Source organism: Nannospalax galili, unplaced genomic scaffold, assembly GCF_000622305.1.
Source record: "Nannospalax galili isolate Female #2095 unplaced genomic scaffold, S.galili_v1.0 scaffold195, whole genome shotgun sequence".
Taxonomy (NCBI): domain Eukaryota; kingdom Metazoa; phylum Chordata; class Mammalia; order Rodentia; family Spalacidae; genus Nannospalax; species Nannospalax galili.
The window spans coordinates 854,378-881,480 of NW_008335885.1; the positions used below are offsets into that span (position 1 = coordinate 854,378).

At 41.3% G+C, this 27,103-nt stretch overlaps 1 protein-coding gene, 1 long non-coding RNA gene and 2 other non-coding genes across 6 annotated transcripts; all 4 read right to left on the reverse strand.

The window, feature by feature from the left end:
* Positions 1-6,693: 6,693 nt before the first annotated feature.
* Positions 6,694-7,785, reverse strand: LOC103732150 (glyceraldehyde-3-phosphate dehydrogenase-like). Its single transcript, XM_008830676.3, has one exon. It carries the CDS (start codon positions 7,703-7,705, stop codon positions 6,704-6,706), a length of 1,002 nt encoding a protein of 333 aa, XP_008828898.1. The 5' UTR covers positions 7,706-7,785; the 3' UTR covers positions 6,694-6,703.
* Positions 7,786-21,229: 13,444 nt separating this feature from the next.
* Positions 21,230-22,832, reverse strand: LOC103732149. Of its 3 annotated transcripts, none has more exons than XR_607182.2 (6): positions 22,740-22,832; positions 22,287-22,428; positions 22,128-22,195; positions 21,979-22,041; positions 21,653-21,703; positions 21,230-21,453 (listed from the first exon to the last, which is right to left on the reverse strand). It is a non-coding gene; the product is annotated as an uncharacterized LOC103732149 (long non-coding RNA). The 3 variants fall into 3 exon arrangements; XR_607183.3 differs by having other exon boundaries at positions 22,609-22,750; XR_003849171.1 differs by having other exon boundaries at positions 22,690-22,746.
* LOC115069938 lies at positions 21,527-21,597 on the reverse strand. The gene has a single exon (XR_003849174.1). It is a non-coding gene; the product is annotated as a small nucleolar RNA SNORD50 (small nucleolar RNA).
* Positions 21,801-21,871, reverse strand: LOC115069939. The gene has a single exon (XR_003849175.1). It is a non-coding gene; the product is annotated as a small nucleolar RNA SNORD50 (small nucleolar RNA).
* Positions 22,833-27,103: the final 4,271 nt, after the last annotated feature.

A 27,103-nucleotide genomic window follows, 5' to 3' on the forward strand; every position in this document is an offset into this window, starting at 1 on the left:
TCTCACAAAAGTTGTTTTCCTGTGCTTTGAGCTTTCATTATACTCCTGGTCATGGTAGGAGCCTCTTCCTTGGTATGAGTTCAGTATTGCACTCCATGTCCAGGGGCAATGTAGGGCATGCAGAATGGAGACTGCATTTCAGAACACTCTCTCTTCTCAAATACCCATGTACTAAGTTTTGGCTAGAGAGATAATTGTACTTGCTCTGCGAGCATGAGGACCTGAGTTGGAATCTGCACCCAAGTAGAAAGCAGAGCATGGCTGTACGTGATCACATCATTGGAGGGGAAGACAGGTGAATCCCAAGAACTCCCTGGTCAGCCAGCCTGAGCTTTTTGAGCTTTTGGTTTAGTTACAGCTCTGTCTCAAGGCAATAATGCAGAGAACAGTAGAAGACATTTGATGCCCTTCTGTGGCCTCTGCATGTGCATGCACAGATATGTGGACTCATACATTCAGGTGCATGCACCATGTGTGCACACACACACACACACACACACACACACTACATATATACATCACACAAAATATAACCTTAAGGTAAAGTCTTCTCAAGTCTCATAAATGATTTAAATAAGAAAATAACTTGACAGCACTTAAAATTTAGTTCATTCTTGCTAGAAAATGGACTGACAAAGTGAGTCAGCTACAGACTTCTCAGGGCATGAGCTAAAGACTTCTCAGGGTGTGATACAAAAATGCATATGTAGGCTGGGCTAACTTTAAATGCAAATATAAGAACTTTTACGGCTAGTGAGATGGCTCAGTGAACAGAAGACGAATGCCACCAAACCTGACTACCAGAGTTCTATCCCTGAGAGCCACATGGTAGAGAGAACCTACTCCTTGCAAGTTCTTTGACCTCCATACGTGTTATGGCACAGATGTACCCAAACACATACACACATACATACAGGCACACGCACACACACACACACACACACACACACACACACACGAGATAATGAATAAAACGTTTTAAAATTTGTAATGTAATTCATATGAAGAACACCCCAAATTATACAATTTGTATTTAGTAACTGGTATACATACATACATTTTGTCCTCTTAGAATGCACAAAATGTTCAAGCCAACTTTTTTCACTGGGGGGGGGGACCCTCACTGTTTTGCTCTGGCTGACCTGGAACCCACTATTTAGACCAGGTTGGCCAGGAACTCACAGAGTCCCTTGCCTCTACCTCCTGAGTGCTGGGATTAAAGGTGCACACCACCATACCTTTCTTTCACTTCTTGTTAAAGGTACATTCTGCCAGCATGCTCTGTCTTTGACTTAATGATGAAAAAGGAAGGATGGAATGGAAATTAGGAGTTGACTTATCTTTCCTGCCCCTTCCATGTCATTATTTTCAGCAAAAAGATAGGACACAATGTTCTGTGGTCATAGACAGTTCTTAGAATGCCATTGCCCTTTTTTTGTCTTCAAAGCAAGTTCTGGTTCTCACTGGAAAACCTGGCATTACTTTGTTAATTTGGACTGAGAACACTCACCTTGTACTACTCATTTGAGTCTCGCCGAACTCCAGTATCTTGAGTTCACTGGAATCCTGTGTTCATGAGGTATCATGGCCACTTTAAAGGAATGGAGCAGGAGGAAATGGCAGGTGTGCTTACTGCATGTATCTCTTCTGTGCACACACATATTCTAATACACAAGTTTAAGCAGAGTTTCTTTGTTTTTTATTTGAAACAGGGTCTCATATAGCCCTGGCTGGTCTTGAACTTACCCTGTAGTTCAGGATGACCATGAACTCCTGATTCTCCTGGGGCTTCACAGGAGTTGGTGTTGAGTCTCTGGGGAGAGTTTAAACTTATATTTTTGAGCAGTTAAGAAACTATTGAGGGCCAGGTATGGTGGCATATGCCTTTAGTCCCAGCACTTGGGAAGCAGAGGCAGGTGGATCTCTGTGAGTTCAAGGCCGGCCTGGTCCACATAGTGAGTTCCAGGCCAGCTGGAGCTACAGGAGACCCTGTCTCAAAAAGACCAAAAAAGAAGAAATTATGGAGACACTGAGTAAATATTAGTGAATTTTTATTGCACATAGAATAATTATATTAAGTGGAATTATGAGCTTTTTGTCTTTATTTGGAATACACACACACACACACACACACACACACACACACACAGAGATATATAATGAGACATGGTCTCTTGTAGCCCCAGCTGGCTTGGAACTCACTATGTAGACCAGACTGGCCTCCACCTCACAAAGATCCTTTTGCCTCTGCTTCTGAGTGCTGGGATTAAAGGCCTACCCTCACCATGCCTGACAAAGATACTTTAAGAAAATGTGTTTGCATATCAAAACAAGGATTTGTGTGATTGTTAATCTTGACTGTAAACTTGACTGAAATGAAAGATTCCTAGATTAGTAGAGTGTAATTCTGGGTGAATATGTGAGGGGATTTTCAGATGATTGACATGTGAGACAGCAACTAAGCCAGAAACATCCATACTGAATGTAGGTGGTGCTGTCTACTGGTCTAATGGTTCAGATGGAACAAAAGCAAGAGAAAAAGCAAAGAAAAGCAACAGTGTAGTCCTACTCTCACAACCTCTGAAACTGTGAGCTGAAATAAATCAGGTATAGTTACAGCAATGGCCCCACTCCTGGTACCAATTTTCTGTGTAGGCCACTTTTTATCTCTATGAAAATATACCTGATAGAACCAACCTAAAAGGAATGGAGATTTATTTTGGTTCATGGTTTCAGAGTTTTCAGACCACAGCTACTTGTCTCCATTGCTTCTAAGCCCACATGTGGGGGAAGAACATCATGGTGAGGAACATGTAGTGGAGCAAAGTAGCTCACCTCATGGCAGAGAGGAGGCAGAGATAATAAGAACACAAACCAGAACATAGGATCTGTGAGGACATTATATATTAATATGTACAAATAAGCTATGCATTGTGTGCTGGATAGCTTTAGTGTCAACTTGACACACCTGGGTTGAGGGAGCCTCAATCGGGGAATTGCCGCTATTGGACTGGCCTGTGGCCATGTCTGAGGGGCATCTTCTTGATAAGTGATGTGGGAGGGCCCAGCCCACTGTGGGTGGTGCCACCCCTGGGCAGGTGGGCCTGTGTTGCATAAGAAAGCAGGCTGAGCAGGGGCCAGGGGAGCAAGCCAATAAGCAGAGTTCCTCCATGGCCTGTGCTCCAGCTCCTGCCTCCAGGTTCCTGTCCCTGAGTTCCTACCTTGGGCTCCCGAATGAACTGTGACCCAGGATATGTAAGCTAAATAAACCCTTTCCTCCCCAAGTTGGTAGTGGTCAGAGTATCTTGTCACAGCAATGAAGAACAACTAGGACACATTGTAACAGCAGGAAGCTGTACTATTATAGTACTTTAAATACAATAAAGTGAAATTGTGAAGAAACAAAGCATCTTTTAAGTTTTAGAAATGAAATAAACTTTAAAAAATTTTAATATTTATTTATTGTGTGTGTGTGTGTCTGTGTCTGTGTCTGTGTGTGTACCTGTGGATGTCACAGGACAGCTTGCAGTAGTTGATCCTTTCCTTCCATCATGTGAGTCCCAGGGATTGAACTCAGGTTCTCAGGTTTGGTGGCATGCACTTTTATCCATTTTGCCAGCCTGAAATTAAAAAACAAAAGCGATCTGGAAACATTAAGATATTTTACTGCAAAAATTTTAAGTATGTGCCTGATATGAGCTCACTTACATGTGTGTAGGCAAAACGCTCATACACATAAATTAAAAATAAATCAATAAAAAAATTTAATTTTATTTCGGTCTTTTTGAGACAGGGTCTCCTTGCAGCCCCAGCTGACCTGGAACTTGATATGTAGACCAGGCTGGCCTTGAACTCACAGAGATCCACCTGCCTCTGCCTTCTGAGTGCTGAGACTAAAGGCATGCACCACCACACCTGGCACGATACAATATTTTTTCATAAATATATTTTAGTGGTATTTAGATCTCCTCTCCTATCCACACCTCTCCTTATTGCTTCCATCCAATTTACTGTACTCTATTATAATAATAAAGTATGTATGATAAGGCCAAGAGAGTCTAATTTTTGTCTCCAAATGTCCTTAATGTGGGTCCATCCACTACAGCCTGGTTAACCTACCAAGAGTCCCATGCTTGAAAGAGACTCTCTTTCCCCCTGCCAGTTGCCATCAATTGTCATAATTTCCTTAACTGGATTTAGTGCTTCTTATCTCTATACTGTGATTTTTTTTCCTGGTTTGAGCTTGCATGGGGCTTGTGCATGCTATCACTGTTACTGTGAATTCATGTAAGTCACTGACCAGTTGTCTGGAGAAACTAAGTATCCTTGTGGTCATCCACCACCTCTGGTTCTTACAATCTTTCTGCCTCTCCTTCTGCAATGATCCCGAACCTTAGGAGGCAGAAGTTTGATATAGATGTCCTATTCAGGGATAAGCACTCTGTAGTCTCTTGTTCTCTGCATGTTGGCCAGTTGTGGGTTTCTGTGTTAATCACCATTTGTTTCATAAGGAAACTTCTCTGGTGAGAGTTGAGAAAGATGCATCTATCTATGGGTATAACAAAGAGTCATTAAGAGTTCCTTTAATATAACTACTTAGTAGAAAATTAGTATTAGGTTTTCCCCTATGTCCTGTGATCTGTCTAGCCGCAGGTTCTTAACCTGTTATCAATGTTGGGTATGGGCTTCATTCTAGAAAGTAGACCTTTAATCCAGTTAAAGACTGGTTGATTACTCCCATAATATTTGTGCCATTATTGCATTGGTGGGTATATCTTTCCAAGCCAGTTTTGTTTTTATGTGAATGTGAGTATTGCCTGCATGTAGGTAAGTGCACCTGTGTCATGCAATGCCCGCAGAGGACAGAAGAGGCTGTCGGATCCCCTGGAACTGGAGTTAGGGACAGTTGTTAGCTGCCATGTGGGTGCTGGGATTCAAACCTGGGTCTTCTGCAAGAACAGTCAGTGTTCTTAACCACTGAGCTATCTCTCCAGCCCTGCCAGCTGTTATTTTAGTTTACAGGATTCACCACTGGGTAAGGATGATTTTTATTTTTTCCTTCCAGTAGCATGCACAGCACCTTCCAGCATTATGAACACTAGCCAGTAGAGATGAAGTCCGGAATTCAGCATCAGCTCGATTTCTCCTTGTTCATTCTACAACTCATGTATGTAGTGTCTTCAGCAATAGGGCCTCACCATCCAGTTCTGGTGGATAAACAAGAGCAGGGGCAATGACCAGTATAGTTTGAGGGTCTATGAGATCCTTGGTCAACAGCTTCTAGAGAAAAAGTCCATTTCTGGCATTGAGGTTTTTTTTTTTTTTCATTAGCCTTTGATGTCTAGAAAGGGCAATGTCCCCCAGTTGTAGGATAAGTACTTTTAATCCCTTTTATGATGTGTATGTATATACTCTATTATTATTTTTGTCTTTTTGAGACAGCAGCCCCACCTGGCCTGGAACTTACTACATAAACCAGGCTGGCCTCAATCTCACAGAGATCCACCTGCCTCTGCCTCCCAAGGGCTGGGATTAAAGGCATGCACCACCACGCCCGGCTCAATGTATACATATATACTTTAAGAAGCCTCTATTAGTGGTAGGGTTCCATATGGCTTTATCTAAAGGCTAAAGTATTATCACTCCTCCCTGTACTTCTTCCTCTGCCCTGCCCTCCCATTCCCTACTCCATTTATTAGTTTCTTGACCTCTCTGAATTTTCAAATTGGAACACGCATATCTAAAATTTCAAAGCTAGCATCCAGTGATGAGAGAGAACATGCGATGTTTGTCTTTCTGAGTAAGGATGATTGTTCCCAATTCCATCCATTTATCTGCTAATTTCATAATTTAGTTTTTTTAAGAGCCGAATAATAGTCCATTCTGTATATGTACCACATTTTCATCATTCATTCATCAGTTGATGGACATTTAGGCTGTTTCCAACTTCTGGCTGTCATGAAAATGCAGCAATGAAGATGCATGAACAGGTATTTCTGTGATAGCCAATAGAGTCTTTTGGCTATATGCCCAAGGGTGTTATGCCTGGGTCATATGGTAGGTCAATTTTCAGCTTTTTGAGGACTCTCCATGTTGATTTCCATAGTGGCTACACCAGTTTGCACTCCAATAAGCATTGGATAAGAGTCTCCCCTTTCTCCACATCCTTGATAGCATTTGTTGTTTTTTGTTATTTTTGCCATTCTGAGAGAGATAAGATGAAATCTCAAAGTAATTTTAATCTGCATTTCTCTGATGATTAAAGATATTGAACATTTTTAAAAGTATTTCTCAGCTATTTGTGTTTCACCTTTAAAGAACTCCGTTTAGCTCCTTGTCCTACTTTTTAATTGGGGTTGGTTGTCTGTTTTTTTATTTTTTTGTTTTTGGATGTTTAGTTTCTTGAGTTCTTTGTATATTCTAGATACTCTCTGTTGAAGATATAGCTAGTAAAGACTTTTTTCCCCATTCTATAGGTTTTTTTTTTTTTTCACTTGAATGATGGTGTCCTTTGATGTACAGAAGCTTTTTAGTTTCATGTGGTTCATTTTTTTTTTTTTTTTGGGGAATGACTGCACCATAGGAGTCCTGTTCAGGAAGTCTTTTCCTGTGCCTATAAGTTCCAGTGTATTCCCTACTTCCTCTCTATCTGATGCAGGATATCGGGTATTCTCTTGCTGGGGTCCGGGGTTGTTAGGGCTTCTTACTCCTTGGAGGCCATGTGGACCATGAGGTCCACCACCCTGTTGCTGTAGCCAAATTCGTTGTCATACCAGGAAATGAGCTTGACAAAGTGGTCGTTGAGGGCAATGCCAGCTCCAGCATCAAAAGTAGAAGAGTGGGTATCACTGTTGAAGTCGCAGGAGACGACCTGGTCCTCAGTATAGCCCAGGATGCCCTTTAGGGGGCCCTCGGATGCCTGCTTCACCACCTTCTTGATGTCATCATACTTAGCAGCTTTCTCCAGGCGGCAGGTCAGATCCACGACAGACACATTGGGTGTAGGAACACGGAAGGCCATGCCAGTGAGTTTCCCATTCAGTTCTGGGATGACCTTGCCCACAGCCTTGGCAGCCCCAGTGGATGCAGGGATGATGTTCTGGGCAGCCCCACGTCCATCACGCCATAGTTTCCCAGAGGGGCCGTCCACAGTCTTCTGGGTAGCTGTGATGGCATGAACTGTGGTCATGAGTCCCTCAACAATGCCGAAGTTGTCATGGATAACCTTGGCCAGGGGGGCTAAGCAGTTGGTGGTGCTGGAGGCGTTGCTGACAATCTTGAGGGAGTTGTCATATTTCTCATGGTTCACACCCATCACAAACATGGGGGCATCAGCAGAAGGGGCAGAGATGATGACCCTTTTGGCTCCACCCTTCAAGTGGGCCCCAGCCTTCTCCATGGTAGTGAAGACCCCAGTAGACTCCACAACATACTCAGCACCAGCATCACCCCATTTGATATTGGCGGGATCTCGCTCCTGGAAGATGGAGATGGCCTTCCCATTGATGACAAGTTTCCCATTCTCAGCCTTAACTGTACCATTGAACTTGCCATGGGTGGAATCATACTGGAACATGTAGACCATGTAGTTGAGGTCAATGAAAGGGTCATTGATTGCAACAATATCCACTTTGCCAGAGGTGAAGGCAGCCCTGGTAACCAGGCGCCCGATACGGCCAAATCCGTTCACTCCGACCTTCACCATGGTGTCTCAGGGACTAGGCTGGCACTGCGCTAGAAGATGCGGCTGTCTCTAGAACGGGGAGGAGCAGAGAGCCATGTGGTTCATTTTTGTCAAATGTTGGACCTAATGCTTACACTAGAGGAATCCTGTTCAGAAAGTCCTTTATTGTGCCTATGAGTTCCAATATATTCCCTACTTTTTCCTGTCTGATTCAGGGTCCTTGATCCATTTGGAGTTGAGTTTTATGCAGGATGAGAGACAGGAATCTAGTTTCATTCTTCTACATGCCCTTATCCGTGGTTCATTTTTGTCAAATGTTGGACCTAATGCTTACACTAGAGGAATCCTGTTCAGAAAGTCCTTTATTGTGCCTATGAGTTCCAATATATTCCCTACTTTTTCCTGTCTGATTCAGGGTCCTTGATCCATTTGGAGTTGAGTTTTATGCAGGATGAGAGACAGGAATCTAGTTTCATTCTTCTACATGCCCTTATCCAGTTTGACCAACACTATTTTTTGAACATGCTATCTTTTCTCCAATGTGTATTTTTTGGCTCCTTTGTCAAAAATCAGGGGGCTGTAAATGTGTGGATTTAAATCCAAGTCCTCAATTCTATTCCACTGCCCAATTTGTCTGTTTTTATGCCAGTACCATACTGCTTTTATTACTATAGCTCTGTAGTATGATTTGAGATCAGGAATGGTAATGCCTCCAGCAGTTCTTTTATTGTTCAGGATTATATTGGCTATCCTGGGTTGTGTTTCGATACGAATTTGAGATTCTTTTTTCAATTTCTGTAAAGAAATGTGTTGGAATTTTGATGGTTATATTGAATTTGTAAACTGCTTCTGATAGGATGGCCATTTTCACAGTTAATCCTACTGATCCATGAGCATAGGAAGACTTTCTATCTTCTGGTACCTTCTTCAATTTTTTCAGTGTCTTAAAGTTTTATTGTACAAGTTTTTTTCACTTTATTAGATTTGTTCCAAGATATTTTATGAATTTTGAGGCTATTGTAAATGGGATAATTTCCTGGATTTCTTTCTCATTATGTTTGTTGGTGGTGTATAGAAAGGCTACTGATTTGGGGGTGTTAGTTTTATATCTTTCTCCTTTGCTGAATGTATTTATCTGCTCTCAGAGTTTTCTGGTGGAGTCTTTAGGATCTCTTATGTATTGAATCATATCATCTGCAAATAAAGATACTTTGACTTTCTCCTTTCCAATTTGTAACCCCTTTATCTCCTTCGTTTGTCTTATTGCTCTAGCTAAAACTTCAAGTACTATATTGAACAGGAATGGAGAGAGTGGACATCTTTGTCTTGCTCCTGGGTTTAAGGGGAATGCTTTCATCTTTTTTCCATTTAGTATGATGTTGGCTGTGTGCTTGTGGTATTGGTTCCCTTTGATTTTTGTCATGAATCGATGTTGGATTTTGTCAAAGGCCTTTTCTGCATCTAATGAGACGATCATGTAGTTTCTGTCCTTGAGTCTGTTTATATGGTGGATTACATTTATTAATTTACATATGTTGACCCATCCCTGCATCTCTGGGACGAAGCCAATTTGATCATGGTGGATGATCTTTTTGATGTGTTCTTACATTGTTTGCAAGTATTTTATACTTTTTGCATCTATGTTCATCAGAAAGATTAGTTTATAATTTTCTTTGTTGTTGTTGTTAGATCTTTGTCTGGTTTGGGTATTAGAGTAACGCTGGCTTCATAGAAGGAATTTGGGAGTGTTCCTTCATTTTGTATTTTACAGGATAATTTGAGGAGTATTGGTATTAATTCTTCTTTGAAGGTTTGGTAGAATTCTGCACTATATCCCTCTGGTCCCAGGCTCTTTTTACTTGGGAGATTTAAAAAAACATGTATTTTATTTACTATTTTTATGTGTATGAGTGTATTGTGTGTAAGGTCACCCATGTCATGCAGTGCCTGCAGGGGTCAGAGGAGGGCACTGGAATCCCCAGGAACCAGAGTTACAGATGGTTGGTAGCTGCCATGTGAGTTCTGGGAATTGAATTTGGGTCCTCTGCAAGAGTGGCCAGTGCTCTTATCTGCTGGGTCATCTCTTCATCTCCAAGTTGGGAGATTTTTTAAACTACTCTATCATTGGTTTTTATGGGTCTGTTTAGAGTATTTATGTCATTTTTATTTAATTTTGGTAGGCCATACACATCTAGAAATTTATCCATTTAAGATTTTCTAGTTTAACGGTATACAGATTTTTAACTCTTTATCATTTCCCGAATTTCCTCTGGGTCTGTTGTAATGTTTCCCTTTTCGTCTTTGAGTTTATTTGGGTCCTCTCTTTCCTTTGGTTAATTTGGCTAATTGTTTGGGGGATCTGGCCTGGAACTCACAGAGTTCAGCCTGCCTCTGCCTCCCAAGTGCTGGGATTAAAGGCATATACAACCACATCTGGTGGCTACTAGATTCTTAATCTTATTAATATTTTCAAAGAACCAACTCTTCACTGATTCTTTGTATAGTTTTCTTCATTTCTATTTCATTAATCTCATCCTTGATTTTATCTCTTCCCACTGACTCTTTAGGTGTTTGTTCTTGGTTTTCCAAGGCTTTCAGGTGCACTATTAATTTATTTATATGAGATGTTTCTAGTTTTCTGGTGTAGGCACTTAATGCTATAAATTTCCCTCTTAGGACTGCCTTCATTGTGTCCCAAAGGTTTTGGTATGTTGCGTCTTCATTTTCATTCAGTTCTAGGAAATTTTTGTTTTCCTTCTTGATTTCTCCTGTGATCCAACTTTTGTTCAGCAATGGGTTGTTTAGCTTCCATGAATTTGTGTACTTTTCCCACTATTTTTGTTGCTATCTAGCTTTAGTCCTTTGTAGTTGGATAGGATGCAAGATGATTTTCAATCTTCAGAAAATTGTGGACACTTGCTTTGTCTTCTAATATGTGGTCAATTTTGGAGAAATTTCCCTTGGCTACTGAGAATAAAGTGTATTCTTTGGTGTTTGAATGGAATGTTCCGTAGATGTCTGTAAAGTCCATTTGATATATAGTGTCATTTAACTCTAGCATTTGTCTAGTTTTTGCCTGGTTGACTTATTGCTGACAGTGGGGTATTGAAGTCACCCACTATCACTGTGTTGGAGTTAATGTAAAATTTTATTGCTAATGAATTGAAAAAAATTCTGTTTTTTATGTGTATGAATGTGTTGCCTACATATATGTAAGTCCACCAGTGTCGTGCAATGCCCACAAAGGTCAGAAGAGGGCATTGGATGCCCTGGAACTGGAGTTAGGGACAGTAGTTAGTTGCTATGTGGGTGCTGGGTGGGATTCAAACCTGGGTCTTCTGCAAGAGTAGCCAGTGCTCTTAACTGCTGAGCCATCTATCCAGTTCTCTCCCCTCCCCCCCTTTTTAAATGAAATTGGAAGACCCTACGGAAGGTACATACATGTTTAGGATTGTAATTACTTCTCAGTGTATTTTTCTTTAATGAGTATGAAGTGACCTTCTTTCTCTCTTCTGACTAGTTTCAGTTTGAAGTCTACTTTGTCAGATATTAGAACAGCTACACCTGCTTGTTTCTTAGTTCCATTTGCTTGGAAAATCTTTTTCCAGTTTTTTACCCTAAGGTGGTGTTGGTCATTGTTGGTGAGGTGAGTTTCTTGGAGGCAGAAAATTGATGGATCCTATTTTCTCTTTTTTCAAACTTTAAAAAAAATATATTTTTTTAATTTTATGAGCACGCATGTATTGCCTGCATGTAGGTAAGTGCATCCGTGTCATGCAATATCTGTGGAGCATAGAAAAGGCTGTTGGATCCCCTGGAACTGGAGTTACGGACAGTTGTTAGCTGCCATGTGGGTGCTGGGATTTGAGCCCAGGTCTTCTGCAAGAACAACTAGTGTTCTTAACTGCTGAGCCATCTCTCCAGCCCCTTAAACTTAAAAAAAAAAATTTATTTTATGTGTATGTGTGTATTGCCTGCATGTAGGTAAGTGCACTTGTGTCGTGCAATGCCCGTGGTAAGAAGAGGCTGTTGGATCCCCTGGGACTGGAGTTATGGACAGCTGTTAGCTGCCATGTGGGTGCTGGAATTCAAACCTGGGTCTTCTGCAAGAACAACCAATGTTCTTAACTGCTGAGCCATCTGCCAACTGCTCCAGACCCTGATGGATCCTATTTTCTAATCCAGTCAGTTAGTCTGTGTCTTTTTGCTGGGGAGTTGAGACCATTAATATTGAGGATTAATATTGATCAAAAAATGTAGAGAAGTTTTTTGCCACAGTATTACATGACTAGCCTCTAGTCCCATTTCCAAAGACTCCTCATCCTTATCTGAAGCTTCATGAGCAGTCTTTTCTGTCCAATTCCTATAAGCATTCTGGTCTTCTGAACTCTCAGTAGAATCACATTAAGCTCTACCTGCAGCATGCTAGAACTTCTCTAGCTAGCCTTTCCCAAATCATTCCCACAAATAGTTTCAAAGGCTTCTAAACCATGTATGGGAATGGTCACTGCAACCACCCCTCTTCTCTGGCATCAATTTTCTGTGTTAGCTCATTTTGTCTGAGAGAAACAATTTAAAGCAGGAAAGATTTGTTTTGGCTCATGGATTCAGTCCATCATGGCAGAAGGGTGGAGCCAATTTCCTAACCACGTGGCAGGAAGCAGAGAGTCAGAAAGCCTGCACTTAGGGCTTTCTAGTTCCCACCTTTATTGCATCCAGTTCCCCAACTTACTACATTCAGGGTTGGTATTACCATATTAGTTAATCTCTCTAGAAATCCGCTTACAGACACACCCAGAAGTGTCTGTAATAATCTCCTGTGATAATCCAATCAAGTTGGAAACTTTCCCATCTTTAGTTAGTGGGAAATTCTCCAAATTAGCTTCTGAGTTCTTTTAACACAGTCCTAGCAATTTTGCTTTCTTGGAATCTCCCACAAGACGTACCAAGCCCATATTATACATTCCTTGCTTCAGATCTGTAATCAGTCATTTTCTCAGTGAGCTCTGGTTTCTTCAAATAATAAAAGACATTAAGAAGCCACAATCTGAGCCCTGGGATGTGCACGAGTCATATTTGGGGTGTCTGTTTTCTTTCACAATGGTTCCCATTTTGCTCTAAGTGTTCAGTGACCCATAGGGCTCATTATGATCAGCATATCCTGTTTCTTCTCTCCCCTCACCATGCATGCTCCTCTCTCCAGGTCACTGCCACAGAAATGCCCCTTTCCCAAATACGCATAGTTCAATCTTTTAAACTTTACAAATCTTTGCTTAATTAATCTCAACTTCTCATGAAGTCTATCCTGTTAACCCCATTTAAAATGGCAATAATATGGCTGTAGGTGTAGGCCAATGGTTGAACATATAGTTAGCATGCATGAGAACCTATAATTCCCCAAACTCTATATTTCTAAAAGTAGCACTAATACTGGCCTCTTCAAATGCACCCCAACAGGCATACTCTATTTTTTTTAAAAAACACTTCTCATTTAGTAATATACTTTGTGCTTTGTTATGTTTTCCTCCTAAAATGGAAGTTCCACAAGGGTAGGACTTCTTTACATGTGTGTGTGTGTTTCCCCCTGAGGCCAGAACAGGGTGTGGCATTCCCTGAAGCTGGGGTTACAGGTTGTTCTGAACTGCCCTACAAGGATGCATCGAACTTGGGTCCTTTGGAAAAGCAGTAAGTGCTCTTAAACACCGAACTGTCTTTCCAGGCCTAGGAAATCTTGTCTACTTAATTCACTGTCTTTAAAGATGTCTAGGACAGCATCTATACATGCTAACTATTCAATACAGTGCTTTTAATCCCAGCACTCGGGAGGCAGAGGCAGGCAGATCTCTGTGAGTTCAAAGCCAGCCTGGTCTACATAGTGAGTTCCAGGACAGCTGGGGTTATAGGGAGACCCTGTCTCAAAAAGACCAAAAAGAAAAAGAAGAGTGCAAACCTTTGTATATTTCTGAATCATCACATAGTTAACCCATCAGTATGACTTACTAGCCAAAAAAATAGATCAAATTTAAAGCAAATAACATCCTTAAAGAAAGCAAGGCTAACAACCTCAGCTACACAGTTTGCCCAACCTGGGTTACACGAAATCCTGTGTCACCACTCCCACTCCACCTCATCCTCCCCAAAAGAGCATATGTTGGAGGTAAATCTACAAACTTCAAAACTGTTCTGACATTTCTGGAGATATGATCAAATGTTAAGCAATGGTTTTCTTAAGAAATTAAAATTACATTTATTGTGTGTGTATACACATCTGTGTGACAGGTCACAAGTGTGGGAACCATAAGACAACTTGTGGAAATTTTTTTCTTCCTTTTACCATGTGGGTTTTGGGGCTTGAACATGGATTGTAAGGCTTGGCAGCAGGTGCTTTACCTGCTGTGCCATCTTGCTGGTTCTCTGAGCTATGTTTATGCATTCATTTTTTATTTGAAATGCAATACACACATATGACTGAATGAACCGGTCTTCAGTTATTACAATATAAACACTAGCAATAACAAAAAACATAGGTCAAATAAAATATCTATACAAAACCATGGTTTGGGTATTGTCATTGATTTGTGGTAAATTTCATTACAACAGTGAGAGGATAGGTACTAAATACATTAAAGTTTTCTGCATTAATAATAAGAAATATTTGGGTACCTTTTAATTCAGATTTCTGAATTTCATCACTGATGAAGACTTTCAAGTTATGCTACAATTCTTTTCTTAAAAAATTATTTTTTATGCGTGCAAGTGTTTTGCCTGCATGTAAGTGTACCATGTGCATGGAGGCCAGAAGAGGATGTCAGATCCCCTGGAACTGGAGTTAAAGATGGTTGTGAACCACCATGTGGGTACTGGGAATTGAACCCACAGTTCCTCTGCAAGAGCAGCCAGTGCTCTTAACCCCTAAGCCACCTCTAGGCTACAATTCTTTTTGAAAAAAAAGTTTTTATTTTTATTTTGTGCATCAGTGTGTGCATGTGTGTAAGTGCACTGGTGTCATACAATGCCCTCAGAGGCATCAGATCCTCTGGAACTGGAGTTACAGGTATTTGTGTTAACCAAACCTGGATCCTTTACAAGAGTATCAAGTACTCTTTTTTTTTGGGGGGGGGGGGCAGCGGGTCTCCCTTTAGCCCCAGCTGACCTGGAACTATGTAGACCAAGTTGGCCTTGATCTTACAAAGATTTATCTGCCTCTGCCTCCCAAGAGTTGGGATTAAATGCATGTACCACCATCCCTGACTGCATCAAGTATTCTTAAGCAAGCTATCACTTCAGCCTTCATTATACTGTTCTATCCACTGAATATAGAATTTAAAGGACAGTCTGTTTCAAAGAGCTCACACTCTAGGTATAGAGAAAGATAAATCAATAATCCAATGTTGAATGCTATGGGTCATTCTGAAGTGTATTAGGGAAGGTCTCCATTCATTTAGTTTTCACCAACACCTTTCCATTGCACACTTGATGCTTGCCCTTACCTAACACTTTTCTAGCACACTTTCCTCCCTGCAACCAGCATGAATCCCAAGGCCAATTATTTCAATACTTTTTCTGCATCCTCAATACCCCTGCGCATCCTTGCTCTGCTCCTCCTGGGCAGTTTATTTTTAAGGTTGATTAACTTGGTTATCAGTTTTCTGCTCCCTAGCTGATAAGCACTGTAGAACAGTGAAGAACTTTGCCATTAACCACATTAAAATTCGTAGTTTTCAGCTTCAGTTGACACTTTGTTGTAAGGCCAACCTATGCTTTGTTCAAGGTCAACTCCATTTTCCCAAGTTCCGCAATGTCTGATGAAAACCCTTATTATGCTTGTTAAATTCCTCATCTCTCCTGAAAGCCACTTTATTACTTTGCAAATCTGTCATCAGAAAGTAACTCCTTCAGTTTTCTTCCTGTGCAAGGAAGGCTCTGCATTAAACTCTAAGGCAATTTTCAGCCCCCCCCCCCCATTCAATTGTTTTTTACTGCTCACCTCACTCCAGGACTTTTCTATGTAGTTTCTATTCCAAATCTAGTGCTTGAACTTGACAACAGATTTCTGCTCCCTACTTTGTCCCTTAACAGAAAATGTCTAGAAATTAAGTAAAAAATGTCTTAATCATGGAATGCCACCGGCCTCAACCTGTGGTTCACTTCCTTTTCTTCCCCTTTCTTCTTGATCTTACTAATGGCTTTATCAGTGCTGTTGTGCATGCCTGTAGCCCTAGCTACTTGACTGAATGGGAGAATCACTTGAGCCCAGCACACCGGTCCAGAGCAAAAGCATTTCAAAACAAAACTTCCCCTCCCCCCAAAATTCCAATAGCTTTACTGGGGAATGTAACTAAGTGGTAGAATGCTTGACCAGCATGCATGAGTTCCTGAGTTGAATCCCCAGTAGCAGGGGAGAAAAAAAGTTAACAAATCAAATCAATCTTGCAGCTTTAAAGCTATCCTTCATATACTAATGACTCCCAATTCTTATTTCTACAGTTCAGACCTCTTCCCTTGAAGTCTAGATTTGCAAATTTAATTGCCTGCTCAAAATCCTGATGTAGATATTTCCAATGTATGTTCTTATAACCTTTGTTGAAAATCAGTTGGAATATGCAGGTTTTATTTCTCATTTTTCTGTGCCACTGGTTATTGGTGTTTTTGAGACAGGGTCTCCCTGTAGCCCCAGCTGGCCTGAAACTATGTAGACCAGGATGGCTTTGAACTCAGAGATCCTCCTGCCTCTGCCTCCCAAGTCCTGGGACTGAAGGTGTGCTTAGTGTATTTTCATGGAGGTACGTTTATATTTTTCTGCACCTGTTGAGATAATCATATATCCTTTACTGATGTTTGTCTTCTATATTGAACCATCCTTCTATCATGAGGAAATAATCCCACTTGATCATCTTTAACTTTTATGCAGGTGTGTGCATTCCCTGGTGTACATGTGTTGATCAGAGGACAACTGAGGGAGTTGGTTCTCTCCTACCACGTGGGTACTGGGGACCAAACTTCAGATCATCACATTTGGTGGTGCCTTTATCCAGTTACCTCTCTAGCCCCTGAATGTAGTCTTAATGTTTATTTTCAAACACATTTTCTGTGTGTTCTGAAATGCCATTTCCATTGCTCTTCTAAAAACATCTATAATAATTTATAGCAACCCAAGGTTCTCAAACAGGTTGGATTGTACTGTACTTGAGTTTTGTCACTTTTCCATCACTCTGACAAAATATTTGCTGTATCATCACAAATGAGAAAATTTGGCTGGCTTCAGTGTTCTACAGTCATTCGACCCCATTGCTGTAGGCTATTGGCTAGACAGCATGATGGGAAGCAAAGCTACTCACCTCATGGCAACCAGACAACAAAAGGGAGAAAAGCCAGATCCCCAACCTGCTCTTGAAGGGCACACCCCAATGACTTACCTCCTCCAACTATGCCCCAGTTCCTAGTTTCCATTTCCCAAGAGCACCATGAGGTAAGGACCAAGCTTTATGGGAAACTTAAGATGCCAACCACATTATATGAACCCAAACCCTTATTTTCTGGCATAACTATGAGAGCCCAAATAGTATTCTGAGACCTGAGCAGTGGCCTAGCAATAAGGAAACAAAGAATTCAGTTCTCACAAGAGACCAAAGATTCTGGTTTTCATGTTGAAAAGGCATTTTTTTTAACTGTCCCTAGATGGCCTGTAATATTTCTAGAAATTCATGACTTGGATTTCATCTGATATTGTAGATACCCAAGTATCCTCAAGTGGGGTGAACCAAGATCAGACACATGGGCAGCATGGCCAGTTTTACATACTATGCTGTAAATATTTAGATCTAGAACTAAACTTTTGGTAGATCAGTTGGGAAGGAGGCTCTAAGGGATAAGAGACCGACAGAAGATGAAGAAACTAAGTAGACAAGATTCAAGGGTTCTAGGCCCAGAATGGTGGCTCATGCCTGTAAAATCCCAGTCCTTGCTAAGTTGTAGTTGACAAGAATGAGACCAGCCTTTTGCATGTTGAGTCTAAAAAAAAAAAAAGTCAAGTGTTCTAAGGCCACTTGGGAAATTGGAGAAAGTCATTGAAAACAGCCAGAAGTTCAGACACTGGGCAAGCAGCAAGATTTTGTAAGGTGTGCCGATCAGTTCAGAGGACACCTGACTGGGAAACCAAGTGCAGTGCATATTAAGTTTCTGGCAACAGAACTAATTTTAGAAAGCACAAATGGTAGATTTGAGCCTACAATATTTTAAGATTATCTGGAAGCCTGATACAAGGCAGAGGCAAAAGAATTCCAGCTGGTTAAAGTTACTGAAGCTATATATGCAAACTCTGCCTTCAACTTGTAAAACCAGTCTGAAGCAAACACTTCAGCCTACTGACTCTGGCAAGTTCTTATCAAGCTCACCAGTATCTTAACTGGTATTTGTGATTTTAGAAATAAAAGAATTTCCCAGTCACTATTTGTATATGAAGGTAAGTCTTCTCTTGTGTTTAGCAAAAATGCCACCCAATGTGTACTAAACTCTAGCTCCAGCCAGGTACAGTGGCACAGTCCTTTAATCAGTTCCAGCTCCAGGGGGTCTGACACCCTCTTCTAGCCTGTGAGTCTATCCCCAGATGTACACACAATAAAACTTAAGGGCCAAGAGATGGTTCAGCAGTTGAGAGCACTGGCTATTCTTACTAAAGACTTGGGTTCAAATCCCAGCACCCACACGGTGGTGAACGATGGTTCTTAACTCCAGATCCAGGGGATCTGATGCTCTCTTCTGATCTCTGTGGGCTGCATGACACAGGTGCACTTACACACATGCAGGCATTAACACTCTTACACATAAACGGATCTCCCAGAAATCAACTTTCACAAAATTTGAACCCCACTGCTCATAAATTGTAGTGAATATATAGCATTCAGCCTTATCTTCCACTGTATTTGTTCCACATCTATTCATCCCTAAATCCTCCAAATTTGTCCCATGTAGATTTAATGCCTAACTGTATTCCCCCTATACTTGAATTGTTCTTGCTAGGCCAGCCTAGTCTACAGTGATTTCCAGGACAGCTGGGGCTACAGGCAGACCCTTGCCTCAAAGACGCCCACCCCCTGCAAAAAAAGCATAAGTTGCAGGTCGTATCTCAAATTGCCCCTCCAAAGAGAACTTGTATTGTAAGCTTGCCTTTGATTTTTCTTGGTATCTTGTGCATTACTGACAGAGAATAGAGGAAATGTTTCTGTGTTCCCTGGCAGAGGTTAGTACTATAATAGTTCCTAAGGAAAATGCATTGCCTGACTGCATGAACTAAGCAAATATATTAAAAGAGCCACTACAAAGTAAGGAAATAAATGAACTGCAGGCCATAGGGCTCCAAAACAATTTCACAACTGTCTTGTTCTTAAGTGTTTGCCAGCTTTGATAAAAGGGCAACCAATGGCTTTTGTGCCTCAAATTTCCTTTTAAGTTATACAATTTTAAGACTAAGGACAATGACAATTATAAGGACAAAGATTCAGAAGGGTTAACTGCATATAGGGAATCAATGAAAATTTCAAATATTGTTTTTCTTGCATTCTACATATATTGTATTGACTCATTTGTTAAGGAGGGTCTCACTGCTGTACAAGTTGGCCCTAAACTGGGCTCAAGTGACCAGTCTCCTGGTATTTACAACAGCAAATGAATCAAGGGTATCAAGGAAAATGAATCAGAAACAGACTCATAAATTTAAAACCAAAACAGGAGCTGGTTCAAAAATGAAAAACTCTGAACAGAAGTCTAGAAGGGAAGTATTTCAAAATAACAAAAGGCCATATAATACGCCAATAGCTACGAAATCCTTGGACAAAAAGATGCCTCTTTTCACTAGTTATTTCAAGTCTTAGAGCAATCAAAAAGAAATAAAAGGGATCTTAACTAGAAAAGAGGAAATCTAATTGTGATGGTTTGACATAAAAACACCAAAAAGCCTACTCCTAAAATTGTCAATGAGTCTTTCAAAGATTTAAGATAGGGGCTGGAGATGACTCAGCAGTTAACAGCACTGGCTGCTCTTGGAGGACCTGGAATCAGTTCCCAGCACTCATATGGTGGCTAATCAACCTTTTCCCGGAGATCCAATGGGCTCTGTGGATGTCAAGTATTCCACACATCCTTGACATGGAAGCAAAACCGTCAACAAAAATAAGCATTGTTCTACTAGTAAATTAGAAGGAAACACTTCCAAAATGTACAGGAATAAGAAACTGAATTGTCAGGCATTGAGAGCAATAAGGAACAGACATTGTAATACCTTGAATATCTCTGGCTTCAAAACAAGAGCACTTGTGAAAATAGCCAATACAGCAACAGGGCAGGATCTGCAAACTGCATTATATGTAGCTGGTTTCCAACAAATGTAGCAAGCACACTGGAGAAAGCTAAAAATCCAGGTCCATCTTTTACTAGGTACAAAACTCAAAATGAGGCCCGAGATGGTGGCCCATGCTTTCAATCCCAGCACTAGACAGGCAGATCTGTTCCAGGCCAGCTGAGGGTAAGAGACCAAGAAAAAACTAGCAGCCCCACCTCCCAAAAGTTATTGCAGGACACTGGGTTGGACATTTTGGACAAGATGCCTGAAACCACAGGCCAAAACAGAAAACACTTTAATCAAAGCAGCGAGTAGCTCATTTAACTGCAAGGAATGGAGGTGAGAAGGAAGTGAAGGCTGGGATATGACCAAGTATTAAGATTTGCATGACATGTGAAACCCTGGGTACCACGGGTGGGGGGGGGGGGTTTAAAAATACACAACAGGAGGACTTGCCTAGCCTTTCTTGACAAGGATGTGTGCAAGGAGCCAGAGATGGCTCAGCTGTTAAAGAGTTCTCGCTGCTCTTCCAGTTTGGCTCCTACCCACAAAGGCTAGGTCACAACTGCCTATTATCACTTAGCAACAGGACACCCAAAACCCCCTTCTGGCACCCATACTCATACGCAATTAAGAAAACACAATGTATGGAAAGCTGGAAATATTGACATACAGTGATGACAGCAGTAGGGAGGGGTTCTATGAAATCCTGTCTCAAACCTGTGAAAAAAATAGATACTTGCATGTTTATTGCAGTGTTAATGTAGAACCACTGCTGGATGAGTAAGCCAAGGAAATACAGCCCATAGTTAACTGCATCTCTTCACATGAAAATGGCCTCTGTTGACAAGTAACAGCCAAGTTCACACTAGCACTTATGATTGATTTGGTTTCTCATTCATGACAATTTTCATACAGAATGACAACCAGATGATGAGGAAAGGCTGTCCAGGTGAACTAATCAGTCCATATTTTTACCCTCTAGTTCAATTTTAAACCAAAACAGGGGATCAAAGACAAAATACTTGAGAGAAGTAGACAGCTCAGTGGTTAAAAGAGCACCCTGCCTTTGCAAAGGACCAGTCTCATTTCCAGCACTCAGGTTGGGTGACTCACTTCCTGTAACTCCAGTGGCTTTCTAGTGCACTCACAGGTGGTATTAAGACCTTAAAAAAAAAAAAAAAAACCTCAAGAAAACCACGTGCCAGTTGTGGTGGTGCATGCCTTTAATTCCAGCACCTAGTAGGCACATGGATTTCTGTGGTCTACATGGCTAGTTCCAGGCCAGCCGGAGCTAAAGACTGTCACAAAGAAAGCCACACACATGGATTACGTGCTGACATCTATGTATGCACCATGCTATCCCAAAATTTTACTTTTCTTATGTTAGCATTTTCTTGATGTTTATCACATACAGGTCTTGTCACTGGCCCTAGAAAAAGAAAGACTGAGAATTACAACACTATCCACATTAAAAAGTAACAGCAATGTTTTTACAATGGTCTATCTCAGAAGCCAGATCCGTAATTAAGATTTTCAACAGAAATTCAGGTTCGGGATAGGATCATCACAGATTAGACCAAGGACCCAATATATTCAGAAGAGGAAAAAACCCAAAAAACTCCACTCACATTCTTTAAGTTTCTGATGGGCCGCTGGCATTCCAATGGGTTGGCATCCCACTGATGGCAGAAGAAAAGTATTTTTTAGTTACTGTGAGCATAACTGTATTGGAAAACTACGCAATTAAGAAAATCACTTCATTTACAGATTGGTCTTATCTCAGAAGCCGAATCCGTATATGGCTTCTCTTCAGGTTATCAGCTTCGGGATACAGGTCATCATTGATTAGACCAATTATGACTCATACTTTATACAATATTACCATAACCAATCCAAAGATGAACGGCCAGATAATTCTAGGAAGACTACAGCTATCTTCAGCCATACAACTTACTTCAAAATTAAGTGCCTGTGTGGACTTCATGGTCTCAGTATTCAGAATCCTGGAAGCTCTTCACTGGAAAAAAAAAAAAAAGGCGACATGAATGCACAAAGGCAGCTACTGGGGTGAAGTCTTGCCCAGATACTAGGTTCCATACACACCTGGGAAGTCAGGTTTTAAACAAGAAAGTTTCCGTTAAGCATTTCCTCCGATGGCTTAGGCCTTTCTCCTGTATTTAATGATAATCAAATTCTATGTGTTAAGCCATTTGATATCGAACCGTTTACCCCGTCAGTTTCCAAAGCAAACCACTGCCTTACCTTGGCCTCTGTGCGCCGCTGCTCCCACGGCCTGGAGAAGCATGGTGCCATTGTTCCTGGAAGGGGACTGGGTTTGCGATCAAACAGCCTTTTTAGGGGCACGGATTCCTTTCCAGTCATTGATCAAAACAGCACATAAAGCCTAAGACGAAAGCAGTGTGCATGCGGTAAGGCCTGCAGCGTAGGAATGGAGATCGCTGGCATTGCAGCCTCCAGCTCCCAACCGTATGCGCACGCACGGCTGCACGTAAGCTTAGGCTCTGGGGCAGTACGCCAGCGGCCACCAGCCCCCGCCGGGCCCGTCTCCTCCACTAACACCTACGTCTTCCCCGCGGAAGCTTTCGACAACACCATAAGCTCAAATCTCTGGGGTGGTTCCATCGCACAGAAGCCCCCGACTCACTCTACGAGCCCGTCATCGCGCTCGGTCGCCCTCTCCTACTCCCGACTAACCTCTCACTGTACAACAACCTCCGCTCGGCGACGCAAAAGAAAGAACAAGGCCGCACGCGGCCCCTTATATAGCCTGTGCTGAGCGAGACCGAGGCTGCCCCGCCCTCTCGTCCTTATTGGATGCGTGAGCCTTCGGGGGCGTGGCCTCTCCTTGAGGCAAGGCGTGGGAGCGCGCCCGTCGGCTCTGTTCTTCCGGGCCGCCCTGGAGCTTGTCGCGCGCGCCGCCCGTTTGCCGCGTGCTCGTCTTCCTGCGGGCTCCCGCCCACCGCTGCCCTCAGTCTCTTCCCAGCCTGGCGGGCGGCTTGGCCCTACGTGGCGTGGGAGTGGCGCCAGAATTCAAACTAACAGCCGCAGTGAGAGGCGAGGTCACGCCTGCTGGGAGTCACAGGGTCCGACCTGGCTTGTGCCTGCGGGTTCTGGCCGCCAGCACCCGGACGACGTGGTGCGCTTGCGCTTCGTGCGGGTCGGCAGTGCAGCGGGGCTGCAGGGGGCTCGCGACCCCACGCCAGGCCCAACCCACCCTGTGGTCCGCCGCGAGGGACTGTTACACCGCCACGGTCCTGAGACCAATCCGTTTCCCGGATGGGGAAGCAGGTCCAAAGCGTCCAAGTTCCCGACCTAGGAATCATACCGCTAGACTTCGCTATTTTTGGTTTATTTGAGGTGTGTTCGTGAATACTTGATCCAAACTACAGACTTAAGATCCAAAATGATCTTCAGTAATTACCATATATAAGTAATATATGTATGCGCATGTTACATTGGAAAGCTCGTCTTATTTCACAGCATTTATGACTAATTTAGATTGTTTATGTGTGCGTTTGTTTGCTGTCCGTTTTCTCTAGCACAGTGTGTGAGGCGCCCATTTGTGCAGTTCCTGTTTATTTGGCTAATTGCCTACGGTAAAGTAGGTTTTTGGTAATTAATTGGTTGAATGACTATATGTTCAAACGGTGGCTTTCAGAAAAATAGAATGAACTCAAGACTGAAAGGTTACAGTGAAAATTAAATTTCTCATACGTGACAAAATAATTACCTGCTGGGCTTTGTGTTGTTTTTTCACAATATTTGAAATGTACAAGGTAAATTTGCATATTCCTCAGTGCTAAAAAAAATTGTAAAACGATGTTAAAAAAACAAAAAATGAGATTTCTCGCTGGGCATGGTGGCGCACGTCTTTAATCCCAGCACCTGGGAGGCAGAGGCAGGCGGTATTTGTGAGTTCGAGGCCAGCCTGGTCTACATAGTGAGTTCCAGGACAGCTGGGGCTACAGGGAGACCCTGTCTCAAAAAGACCCCCCCCCCAAAAAAAAATTTTCCTTTTCTCATCCCTGGATCCCTGGGAATCTTCACACCAATACTATTCTCAACCAGTAACCACTATTAACAATTTTTGAAATTTCAATGCATACACAAATATATGTACATTTTCACATGACTGGGATCTATATGCTTGCTGCAGTTACTTTTCAAGATTATAAACATCTTTCCATATTAGTACATAGGGATGGCATTTTTATAGCCTGTATGGTATTCAGGTGAGTGTATCCTAACTTATTTCATCAATTTCCTACTTTTCTCTATTGACAACAGCACACAGAGTTATAGAGCTAAAGACAAGGTATCTACAAGATCAACTTGTTACAGATACTGCTCACCTGTTCTTTATTTCTACAAAAAGGTTATGTGTTGTGATTATATTTTGAAGTGGTTTTGTGAACTGGAAAGCACAGGTATGGTTATTATGGGTTGGCAGTTATTATTTAGACAGGATCTCAAATGGCCTAATTGGTCTCTTCGAACTTGCTATGTAGATGAGGATGAACTTTAACCCCTTATCCTTACCTGCACCTCCAGAGTTTATATGTTTCTGTCATATGCATTAAGATAACCAGTCCAAAGAAATACTACAGTGACATCTTGGGATCCTGAGCACCTGTCACCCACCACACAGCTTGGAATGGTAAGTTTTTACATGACTGAAATTGAGAAGGAGTGCTGCGCTTCCCTCACTCTGTGCAGTCACTTGATCAACAGCTATGTAAAACAGTGACTTTTCTTCCCTAACCTGTGGGTTGAAACTTGGCAAGCTAAAACAAGATTTCCAGGTTTTAATCAAAGCACAATCTTTGGGGACTCAAGAATCAGTATCTTAAGCATTAAGACCAGTACTATCCAAAAGAAATCAAATTACAAATGTAAACTGCATATATAGTTTTAAATGTGCTAACAGACTTTTTTAAAACAAAGAAATCAGATGAAACTAACTCTACTAATTTTTTTAACATTTTATTATTTTTATTTTGTGTGTATTGCCTGCAACCCTGTCATGAAATGCCTACAGAGGTCAGAAGAGGCTCTCGGATCCCCTGGGACTGCAGTTATGACAGTTGTTAGCTGCCATGTGGCTGCTGGGTTTTGAACCCAGGTCTTCAAGAACAACCAGTGTTCTTAACCTCTGAGCCAGCTCTCCAGCCCCTCTACTAATTTTTATATTTAAAATTTTCAATTTGTTATTTGAGTGAGAGCACATGCCACGGTGCACATGTAGAGGTCAGAGAGTCATTTTGGGAGTCAGTTTTCCCCTTCTACCTCAGGTTCTAGGATGGAACTCAGTTCATCAGTGAACCATCTCACTAGTCCATATACTCTTTTTTTTCTTTTTTCGACAGGGTCTCCCTGTAGCCCCAGATGGCCTGGAACTCACTATGTAGACCAGGCCATCCTTGAACTTACAGAGATTCACCTACCTCCTGAGTGCTGGGATTAAAGGTGTGCACTACCACATCCGGCTCTCTACTAATATTTTTATTTAACCCAATTTATGTTTGTTGTCTGTTTTCTTTATTACAGTCTGTGAGGAGCTCTTCAGGTTTTGTGCACTACTGTTTATTTGGCTATAAACAGTGCCTAAGTAAAGTAGGTTGTTGGTAATTAAATATTTTCATTTTAACAAGTAAACAATTATTTTAAATTTTATTTTTTTATTTTATGTGTGTGTGTATATTTGCCTGCATGTAGGTAAGTGCACCTGTGTCATGCAATGCCTGCGGAGGTCAGAAGAGGCTCTCTGATCCCCTGGGACTGCAGTTATGAAAGTTGTTAGCTGCCATGTGGGTGCTGGGATTTGAACCCAGGTCTTCTGCAAGAACAAGCAGTGTTCTTAATCTTTGAGCCATCCCTCCAGCCCCTATTATTATTTTTTTTAACAATAAGAACATTTGATATTTTATTGCCCACAGTATTTTTTTTGTAGAGGTACATTTTTATTAGATGAAACTTGTAGAGTTTTATTGTATTACAATGTAACGATACTTAACAATGTTAATATGTACACTTAAAAATCATTAATACAGTAAATTGAAATATTTCATACCTTTTACTGAATAACAAATGGACAATATATAGGTATTTTCTGAACAGAATAAATGCACTAGCCCAATCAGTACCTCAAAATGAGTTCAATCCTAGTTCCAAATTCCTGTAGAGTAATATCACAATTGGATGTCATTTTGTTGTAGTTGTTACATAATGTCCCATATATATTATACATTTATAAAATTATCAAATAGTTTGCTTCTCCATTTAAAAAATTATTTATTTAATAACCACATGATTAGAAGAAGCATTTCATTACAGCATTAACATATTCAATAACAATTTCCAGAGTAAGGATGCATCTCTTTCAAAATTGGCTGTAAATTTTTAGGTTCACAGTTGAATTAATACAGTTGTACAATATTGAACTCAGTATAAACCCTATAAGATATAAAATTGAATGAGGTTTTAACCTTTAAAAAAGATCTCCATTTCATTTTAAGATAGGCTGTTTCATACAGAAAAACTCATTTTTAATGCTAATAACACTTAGATGTTTGAACACGCATCTCTAATCTCTATGTATCTGATTATTACTAGTCACAGTTGGTTACACTCAGATCCTTGGCACCTGAGTATGGATATAAAATTATCAGATAGATTTCAGTGGTAATGCTTATCACATCTACTAATTATCATGAAGTAAATTTTTATGCTTCCTCCTCAAATATAAATCATTTTTTTAATTTGTTGATTTTTTTTGTGTGTATATCATACAGAACATCCCAAACAATCTTATTCCTCTATATACCCACTTCCCAAATGGCACCCTCCCATAGCCTCCCTCCCCCCACTGGAGCCCATATAGTCTGTCATCCCTGTTACTGTCCACTGTGTTGTCGGCACCCCCAGCCATTCCCCAGTGCTTGTCCATCCACTGAACCTAGTCAGCCTATCTAGAGTTCCTTGTTTTAGGAAGATCAGCTCTTTCTCATCTAGCAACAATCAGTTGCCAATATTTCTTTAGATAAGATTGGGGTCTGCTC

Coding starts and splice junctions, on each gene's coding strand:
- LOC103732150 (XM_008830676.3), bottom strand. CDS start 7,705: ATGGTGAAGGTCGGAGTGAACGGATTTGGCCGTATCGGGCGCCTGGTT.